The sequence below is a fragment of the Rhagoletis pomonella genome, unplaced genomic scaffold (genome assembly GCF_013731165.1).
Source record: "Rhagoletis pomonella isolate Grant_MI unplaced genomic scaffold, Rhpom_1.0 Rhpom_scaffold_00004, whole genome shotgun sequence".
NCBI lineage: Eukaryota > Metazoa > Arthropoda > Insecta > Diptera > Tephritidae > Rhagoletis > Rhagoletis pomonella.
In genome coordinates this window covers 12,816,450-12,826,786 of record NW_023458558.1, presented here as the reverse complement: position 1 = coordinate 12,826,786, position 10,337 = coordinate 12,816,450, and the positions used below count along the sequence as shown (strand labels likewise).

Genomic DNA, 10,337 nt, shown 5'->3' with positions numbered 1-10,337 from the left:
GAGTAAATATTTAAAATGTCATATGTATGAACTTGAAGTAAAGTAATTCAGACAAGGAGAGTCAGTTACTAGCGAAATTCGACCGCTCTCTAGTTTTTACAGTTGCCAAACCTTTTTTTCACCGACTTCAACAAAAGGGTAAGGTTATCAATTCGTCGGAATATATATATTTTTCTTTATGTATGTTACCGCATAACTTAGGGCCATGTCAACCGATTTCTATAATTCCTTTTTTAAAGGAAAGGTTCCCTCAAAGGTGGTCTCATTCGAATTTGCTTTAAATCCGATCAGTGGATCTTGAAGAAATTAATGATAATCTTAAATTTTTATATGGGAAGTGAAATCGGTTTTGTTTTTAACTTAAAAATTACTTGTTCCACCTTCCTTTTAGTTTTTTATACTTACATTTATGTATGGCTCCGTATCATTCACCTTTGTATTCGTTACAATCGCTGTCTTCGTACTCGTCTTTGGATGGCATGGCCTTCGTATTTATCGTCGTATTATTCTCTTTTGTCGTCATGTTTGTATTAATCTCCGTTCTCCGTATTCGTCATCGTTTCGGTGCTGTCTTTATGCTCGTCTTTCTCATCTTCGTGTTCGTACTCTTTCGTATTCATTTTCGTGTTCTTGCATTCGTATAGGATTTCATCTTACATATGTATACCATCAGATTAGATTCATGAATTGTGCACTTTGTATGGTCTTGCTATTCAGCCCAACAATTTAAACCTAGACCTGTTTAAACGGAAAAGAAAAATTGGAAGGTCTCAGCCTTCTGTTGGAAAGAAGCGCAAGCCTAATTGTCTCCGAGTTCAAGTTAAATTGAGCGCTTAAAGTTCTCGAACAATTCAGACTTCATGCCTACATTCGTCTATGGCCAAAACCACGGTTTCTATGTAAAACCGTTCATAAAGCCAGGCGTGGTTAGGCATTACTGGCGCCATGACTACAGCATCAGGAGTGGACAGGAAGATTTTGGTGAGAGCAATATTATTTGCTTCTGTCTTCAAATTACCAGTTTGCAACCAACTGATTGGAGCCTTTTTCATCATTCAGAAAGATTCTGATATTCTCTTCAACAACTAGTCAAGGGTTGCAGTTACGTACGAAATGTAAGTTGATTATGTCAGACACCATCCATTTGGGTGGACACGTTGTTGATTCGAGTGTTCTTAGCATGCGAGGAGCCAGCATCAACTCGGATATCTTAAGATCTAATCACGTCTCCGTAAATGTAGCTGCCATCACAGTGAACAGCCGAGAAATTTTGCTATCGAATCTCAATTCTGTTTAAACAAGAAATTGTTCATCGGCGATTTATATATTAGTAGTGAAAGAAATTTGAACCGCTGCGCAAGACCTAGTTATTATCGTGTAATTAAAATATTTTGCTATAATAAATATTCTTTCTGTTTTCACCCTAAAATCTTACCATATACTACACTACATATAAGCATACATACATATGTACATATATTTACACCGCTGCTCATCTAGCAGATTGAACAGCTTTAGGAAATCGTAACTCATTTCCTCAATCATTTTCCAGCAAGTGCCGGAACTTCTAGGAGTTGAATTTGAATTTCCACAATTTCCTTGGCCAAGTGACCCTTTGCATTGCCGCTATTAAACTCAAGGTCACCAAATCGCTTTAATATCTCCATACACCTGCGGCACGTTTAGCAACTAAACAACAACATAAGCTATGCAATTGCTTTGCCATCACCGAAAATGCCGCCAACCGAAGGCTTAGAGGCATTAATGCGTTCATTGGATGCGCACTTCACTTTCGATGGCGACAACGTGATCGCCCTGTAAACGATGTCATTTGCAAATGGGGTCCAACCAAAACAACAACATGAAAACAACAATTGCTAGGCGAGTGATCGGCCAGCGCCCCCAGCAACAACACAGCTGGCCATTTGAAGCCAGCCAACCGAGCAACTAACAACAACAAATGAATATTTGGGCGTGCTGTTGTTGCACACACGAGTATGTATGTATGCAAGTTCCATATGTAAGTGAGCAACATTGTATATTTCGATGGTCCTCTGCAATAACGGCACAACTCAAAATTACATGTTTTTGAGTTAGATAGCGGATTAGGTTGATAAATAGCCGTATTTTTCTATGGCAAATCGACATAGGCTTAGTTGTTACCAATCCGGCAGAAGCGCTGTTTTGCCATTTGTCAAAAACCTAAACCTTACTACTGAACAGTGGCACATGGCTCACATTTATCGTGAATATAGGCATAAGTCAAAAACTCTCGATAGGTTAGTCACGCTTTTATGCGAAATAACGACACTTTGTGCCGTTGTTCAGCAATACAAATTGATTTTTTTTTTTGTTTAACTACTTACGAGTTGTTACTTATTTTGGATTTTTGCAGTCCAACACTTACCAAAACTTTAGAAAAAATAATAATTTGAAAGCTTACAGAAGCTCCCCTACTGAATAGCTGCAAATAATCCGGAATAATTTCATTATAAGACAAATCTTTTTTTGCGAAATTACGAAACACAAAATCTTTAATTAGCTCTACTGAAATATATGAAATTTTGAGTTGTGTCGTTATTGCAAAGGACCATCGATTTTTATAAATGTACATAAGTAAATGGCATACTGCATACACATAGCGTTGTAAATACTATGCAAAGGTGTGTAATCACGTCTGTTGTAATGACAGTGGACGCATTTTTTTCTTGCTGGGTTTTTCTGCGGTTGCACACAGCTCAAAAAAAGGGCTAGCAATGGTGTCATTTTTTTATTTTGTTTTCTTCTTTGTTGTCGTTATCAGTTTTGTAGGTGAAGGCTTTGTGCCAATTCAACCGGCAATTAAATGCACGTCAACAAACACGCATCATCACGCGAACGGGTGAGCGAAGAGCACCAAGAGTCAAGTGACAAGCATTTTAATTCAACGTTGATGGTACCGCGGCCACGCTCGTACCGAAACAGCTGTTCATTTTGTTGTTGTGTTTGTAAATATTATGGCTTTGTTAGTCGTGCGCACGGGTCGTTCCGTAAGTGACTATATATGTATACCGCTGCGAAAGATTGCGAAAGATTACAATTTCATTGTGGCTACTGTAGCTAAAGCGGTGATTCATTCATTTCAAGACCAAATCTTTAATCGTTGACAAAAGCTACTGATGGCTAAGATATTATTCGTCTTATAAGGCACTTCTTCGCTGAAGTATTCAATCTATAGATTAGGATTAAGACTGCGACTTATCATTACGATTATGATTATGATTGTGATTAAGATTATGAATATGTTTATTATTTTGACGATTGTAATTAAAATTATGATTATGATTATGGTAATGGTTATGATTAGGATTACGATGCCGGTTGTGGTTACTAGTACTTTTTCGATTGAATTAAGTATTACGGAAATAAGCCACTGATTAAAGTAGTATATACTTAGTCGCATCCAAATTTGGGAAAGCTTTTACAATATTTAAATACATACCTAAATATATACTGCTCTTCCAATTTTTTTCAAATTCTTATGCTTCATTTATTGCAGTTATTGTCATCACTAAAAAGTTGATCTTAACTGCCCGTTGAAAAATGTTAAAAATTTGCAAAATAAATGCATGCCCAAATGGAACACTTGGCCTGCATCTTAGTCGAGCACCCTGGGATCCATACCCATGGGTGAGTGGCATACAGGAGGGCTCTAGCGCAGAAGAGGCCGGTATGTGCGTCGGTGATACAGTACTGGAGTTCAATGGCAGTGATGTGTTGGGAAAGAAAATCTTCGAAATCGCAACGAGAATACGTGAGCATTGGCAAAGTGGTGCAACCGATGTGACGGTCGTGATTTGGCGTAAGGAAGTAGAGGCGGATAGCTGCTGCAGCGACGAAAATGAGGAAGATGATGATGAGGACAGCGACGCGCAGGAGCATTTTACAAATAGCAATGACAGCGAAAGAGCAGCAGTGGCGGTGGAAGGTAGAAGAAAGGTGAGTTGAGTGGATTAGTTTTTTTTTTTTTTTTTTTTGAAGTTGGAAGAAACTTTGCAGTGCAGTCAAGCGCTGAAAATTTTTAACATGACAATTTACTGTTGCTGTGCAAGCGCACAGAACGTGTCGAATGTGGTGCATTTTGTAAGTCACGCGATGGTAATTTTCTTACAGCTTTATTTTATTTTTATTTTTATTTTTTACGAAATCTTGGCAAATTAGTGTAATCAACATGCTTTGCTGTTATATAAGTAATGCAGTAGCAAGTAAACATTAGCAATAGATTGACTTGTTTGTGTTGTTGTAATGCTACGCTGCCAATGTAGGTCAATAGTGTTACTTCAACGGTAGATATTAAATGCCTCGCTAAATTTCATAGCTGCTCTAGCAGAAAGCAACGTTGCGCATGCAATGAATTCGGAAATCATTTTGTTTTTTTTTCAATATTTTTATGCATAGTTAGTTAAGTTATTAATTAACAGTTTAACGAAGCAACACTGACGGTCAAAATACTATATTTGTAGTTAATTATATCTACATAAGTGCGCAGTTAAGAGAGAAAAAAACAGCGTTCCCGCACAATTTCGCTAACACCGTATGTATGTATTTACATATGTCCAATACAGTTTAACTGCCGTAATTATCACTTAAATTATTTAGTTTAACATCTGATCTTTGACGGACACCAGCGATACCAGCGCACAAATGCTTCCCACTTAAATGTTGCACGCAAACGTTTTCATTTAATCGGGCAAATTGGGCTTACAGAGGACAGCAAAGCTTCTGCCGTACACTTTCAACGAACATTAGCATTACCTAAATATTAATTTAATTATTTCAGCACGCTCTGCGCCTGCCTACGTACAAACACATTAATATCACAAACATTCACTGTGCAACACAACTTGAACCTACCTCCTCCTCCCCTCCCCACCCCTCTAGTTTGACAGTCAAACGGTTTTATTGAATTATCCGTGCAGTAGCGGCAAGCATTACAATTTAATTGACCTAAATATTCAAGTATAGGCTGCCTACCGAATTAATTGTACACACACCCGCACACACACAGACATATGTACACTCACGTAAACACATAGACTTCCGATTTAACAGAAGCTGCTTGCTGCAGCAAAACGGTAACATATAGCTGGGCGCATGAACGCATATCAATTAACAAAATCTGCCATTCAAGGTCATGTGTAGGGAGTTCTAGATAGTAGGCACTGAAACAAAAATTGCTGCTTGCCTATTTACTCTTACTATGTAAGTATATGTAGGTATGTTTGTGTGTCAATTAGGGCTGGGACTAACCGTTTATGCGGATATCCGGACATACATTCGTATATTTATGTGGATAAAGAAATGATGGGATATTATTCGGATTTCGGCGCAATGCCATCTATTTTCTGAAGCTTCGGAGACGTTTCCTAGGTATACATATAGAAGTTCCACTCCTAGATCCCAAATCCTAAAAAAGGCGTAATTATCAGGTGCTCATGAAATTTGAAATGATACCGAACTAATCCAAAATTTGTGCTGAAGAAGTCTTGAAATAGTTCTGAAAAAGTCGTGAACTTGTCTCGAAATGATCTCGAAGAAGTTTTGGAATGATTCTGGAATAGACGCTTACTAGTCCTAAAATGATTCGGAACTATCTCCAAAATACTGCAAAACTAGACCTAAAATAATACCGAACTAGTCCTAAAATGCTCTTTGAATAAGGTCGAACTAGTATCGAAATGGCTCAGCACTAGCCTCAAGATGGCTATCAAATAGTCGTGGACGAGTACTGAAATGGTTCTGAACATCTTCCGATTTGTTCCGAAATAGTACCGAAATGATTCCTGAAGAAGTACTGAAACAGTTCCGAAATGATCCCAAACTAGTCTTGAAATTGTGCTAAACTAGTCGTGAACTAGTCGCAAAATGGGCTTCAAATAGTCGTGAGTTCTTCGAGAAATGTTCATTTGTACATACAAGAGACTATTACAGATTTTCTGCTGCCTTACACAAGTAGGAGTTACAAATTTTAGCTATATCGAGAGCTAAGATATTAACATATCAAAAACCCTATAATGTGCCTGCTTTCAATTCGTGAATTTTGTTCAGAATTAATCAGTTCTGGATATGCGACTGGAATGACTTCTGGCGTTTCGATGAAAAGGAAATTCATAAAACTCAAACATTTTCCAGGAATTTTTTTCAGTTTTACTTATGAATTATTAAGAGCATTTTTTTTTAAATTCTGTGTAATTTTTTGCTAGTTTTTAGGTCGACAAAAGCCCTGAGTTATGTACGAGTGTCATAGACGGTTAAATAACACTGTTATAGCCGCAAAAAAGACATGGCTGGGCAGGACGGTTTCACCGCATTTGGGTAAGTGATATCGAACTGCGTCATTAGTTTTCTCCACGCCTTCGTATACATTTTTTTACCTCTTGCGGAAATTTTGCAGCTGTTTTCCTTATTAGCTTTCCTTTGGAGCTAAATTAAAAAAAAAAAAAAAAATTGTACGAAGATAAATTAGAGGGAAACCATCGTGGCCTGAAAAAGCTATCATAGTCCCATTATTTATGCGTTGACTATGTGATGTCATGGTGATTTGGCATCAGCGACCGCATAATAAATTATTGGATAGACCACGACTCTTTAGAAGAGAACTCTCAGAGAGCGGGTGCTAGAATCGAGTGGCGTAGATAGTATCTTCTGGCTATCGCAAAATTGTTGGATTTCTTTCTCAGTTTTCGATCAGAAGATATGCATGTGTTTTGGTGGATGTTCTATGTTCGCTTTCCGCCAAAATCGATCATATTCAGTCTATCACCTGGTGGCCTCAGAACTTCTACTCCTTATATAACTTATTTCTCAAGTCCTTTAAACGCTTTAGCTCTTTTGAATACCAAGGAAACTTGTATGGTAATTTAGCGCGTATGGGTATATATTCTTTGCATAAATTAAACTCGGTACTTCTAAACTTATCAAAACAAATAGTCACATCAACGACGCCAAAGCTTTCATCCCAATTGATATTTAAAATATATTTTTGTTAACTTATTAGTATATTTCTCAAACTGCTGGAGTAATCTTCAAAACTTTGGCATCCGTACTTATGTCATTTTATAGATCTAAAAAAAATCGTTAAGCCTCTCAGTGTTTTCCACTTCTTCATATTTTTATTGAATTTTTATTTTATGATTTTTTCGCTTTATTTACTACTTTTAAAACCTCCTTTTTCGTGCTTCCCAATTAAAGTCATTTACTTTGCAACTGCCAATTTTTTCTAAATTTACTTTTCTGCTGTATTTTCTATTTTCATGTGACCATTGCATACTTTGCAACTTGTGGCAGCGCGCACATCAGCATCAACAGCATACCAGTATTAATCAGCAGTCATTGCAGAAGTTCGCCACATGCCTGCAACACATTGCCCAATTATTGGAGTGTCCTGTTTGCCTTGAGGTAAGTTGCATGCGTTGCATATCGATGAGTTGTGTCAGTAGTTTGATGGCATTTAAGGGGAGCGCCGCTATTAACTTTGTCCGGCTGCCTGCCTAGCTGACTAACTATGACTAACTTGGCGGTGGTGAGGGCGACTGTCGGTGGTGCGGTGATTGGGGGAGCGTGCTCATGAATATTTGCACGCACACAACATAGAGAAGTTTGTGTATGTATGTACATATATTTGTATAGAATGTTTGTGTGCTCGATATGCATAGTTAGGCAATAATAACGCCAACATAGTGAATTGAGTACATGTACGAGTGTGCGTGTGTATGCCAGCCAATTTATGTAGGTTGTTAAGCCGTTCGACTGCGGGACGTGCTGAGGCGGTTAGTCGTGCGAGCAGTCGAAAAGTCAAATATGTATGTACATCTGTATGTATATATGTATCTTGAACAAGTGGTCAGGCATACATACATACATACGTTTATGTACTCGTATCATTGTGTAATTGCGCCGGGTTGCAGTTGCAATTGCTAATCACAGCCGCGCGGCGTATGAAGGCAAACTTTATATTTACTTTTGCTTGCTGCGCTTTGCAATTGTTATTAAATATTTGTTCTGCAACAAACTTCAAAAAGAAAACAAAATCGTTGCAACGAAAAAAAACGATAGGAAAAAAAATGCATTCAAAAACCATTTTAAGTAAACATTAGGAGATTTTATTTGTACGCGCGCTCACAAACAAAAGCGGCTTGCATATACACACACACACACACACGCTCGCAATGGCAATTTGGTATGCCTGCGCTAAGTAAATGTGCACAACTGCAACAAAAGTGAGTGTGAGAGTGTACGACTGAGTGGGTAACTAACAAGCGCGCATACTTAAATTAAGTTTGCTTTTGCCAAAGTTGCAAGCTTTTTGCGCACACTGCACTGTTTTCCGCGTCGATGTTTACTTAACTACATTCATACTTACATTTGTATGTATGTATGTCCATACGTATTTCCGCGTACATTTGGGTACTTTTGCAAAAAAAAACACACGAAAAAGTCTAATGTGGTTTGTCCAATCAATTTACGAAATGCTACCCGAGTCCAATGCGTTGTCGAATTGTTTGCTTGACAAACGGGGCGTATGAGTAACTTAAAAAAAAAAGAGAGAAAGCAAGTTGCTGTTTGACTATTGAGCGCAACAAAAGATTCTACTGAGTAAAAGCGTTAGGTTAGGTTAAGATCAGTATCTATTCATTCAGCTGCTTTAAGACACTAATAGAATTTTCAGCTGTGACTTCCTTTTAGAGAAGGCATGATATATAACACTGGATCACAAGTAAGCGTTTTTTTTTGTCCACCGGATGCCCTTATACAATTGCTATGTAGAATTGTTCGCTGATTCCGAAAATCGAGCTAATTGTTTTCTATGGATAAGTTTTAGAGATATTTGCAATTTGCCGTTTTTCAGCTTAAAATATTGGTTTCACTTGTTGCCGCACTCAGATTCATTTAACAATAACTTAAAGTGTTCCTCAGTAATGATTTGAAAAAATTCCCTCTCAGATTCGTTACCGGCATTTAATGGACACTAAAGTTAAGTAAAGAAAACCCTTTTCCTAAATTTTTAAAGAATGATTTTGAAGCATTTTTCATTCATCTTTTTTATTTTTTTTCTTTCATTTTCTCAAATATAAAAATAGTTTTTCGTGCTAGAAAAAAATTCCAGTTTCCTTTAGTTTTTTAGAAAACTTATTGCTAAACGATAAATATAATAACGCTATCTCCTCATTAGCAGAGCTTTCAAGATAGTTGCCGGAATATAAAGACTTTTGTCTTTCAAAAGGCTGTGGTGAGTTGAAAGACAAATGTTAGTATTTTTTTAATACAGGTACGTACAATTTGTTAACTCTTGTTTTTCAAGTTTTGGATCACTTGTGCCAATTGAAGCGGAGGCGCTGGAAATTTCATACATAACACAGGCCAAAAAAATTTATTTTGACTAAAATATTACAATCCTATATGGGATTTGTCCCGTGTGGCCCGAATCTGATCTTAAAAATTTTTAATTGGGTATAGTTTTCAAGCAATTTGAATTTAAAGGTGTCTTCCTCATCTTCATTTCCACTGCTCGTGTCAGTGTCCATCGGTATTTGGAGATTAAATCATAAAAAAAGCAATGTTGAGGTTTTCATATCCTCCCACACAGACAAATATATTGCATCAATTTATTGTTTTACAGGGGCTGAATAATGTTCAAAAACGCGTTTTTCGACATCTCTAAACATAGGTTGCTCGAAAACTAGAGCCAATCTAATATCTTTACTGTCAAATGCGGATTTTATGGGAAAAATCCTTTAAGAATCGGCTGTAATATTTTGGTCACAATAACATTGTTTAAATTAATCTAATTCTAAATAAATCTAATTTTTTCGCGTTAATTCATACGGCATACAAAAATTCTGTGCAGTATTTTTACTTTTTTTTTAAGTAGAAAAGCACCACGCAGCGCATCCATTCAAATATTTCACTTGTTTTCAAATCGTTATAACCTGTTGCGCGAGCTTCGAACTACAGAATTTACCTAAAGTGTAGCCTAAAATGTCACCTTTCAAACGCATGTCACTTTGACGCCATTGGATTAGTGTTGCCAGATATATCGTGCATGATCTTCAAAAGTGACACAACTAAAATTTTGACATTTTTGAAACTATGCATTAGAAATGTACACATAGCTTTTATTTAACTTTCAGCAAAAGCTGCAGTAAATTTTTGTTATAATTTGTTGAAAAAACCTAAGGTAAAGTCTCGCTTGCCCATATGATTAGCATGTGCTAAGAAATAGTTTTTCGCCATTTCTGACGAACGGGTAATTTTGAGTTGTGTCACCTTTGAAGATCGTGTGCGATATGGGCATTAGC

The 10,337-nt window shown here is 37.1% G+C and overlaps 1 protein-coding gene across 1 annotated transcript in view; it reads left to right on the top strand.

Moving 5' to 3' along the window:
* Nucleotides 1-10,337, top strand: part of LOC118737026 — a 116,120-nt gene that overhangs the window by 929 nt on the left and 104,854 nt on the right. Inside the window, exons 2-3 of the mRNA XM_036467259.1 lie at nt 3,539-3,978; nt 7,327-7,437. Of these exons, the coding sequence (XP_036323152.1) occupies nt 3,583-3,978; nt 7,327-7,437 (507 nt within the window). The 5' untranslated portion in view covers nt 3,539-3,582. The remainder of the gene's footprint in view (nt 1-3,538; nt 3,979-7,326; nt 7,438-10,337) is intronic.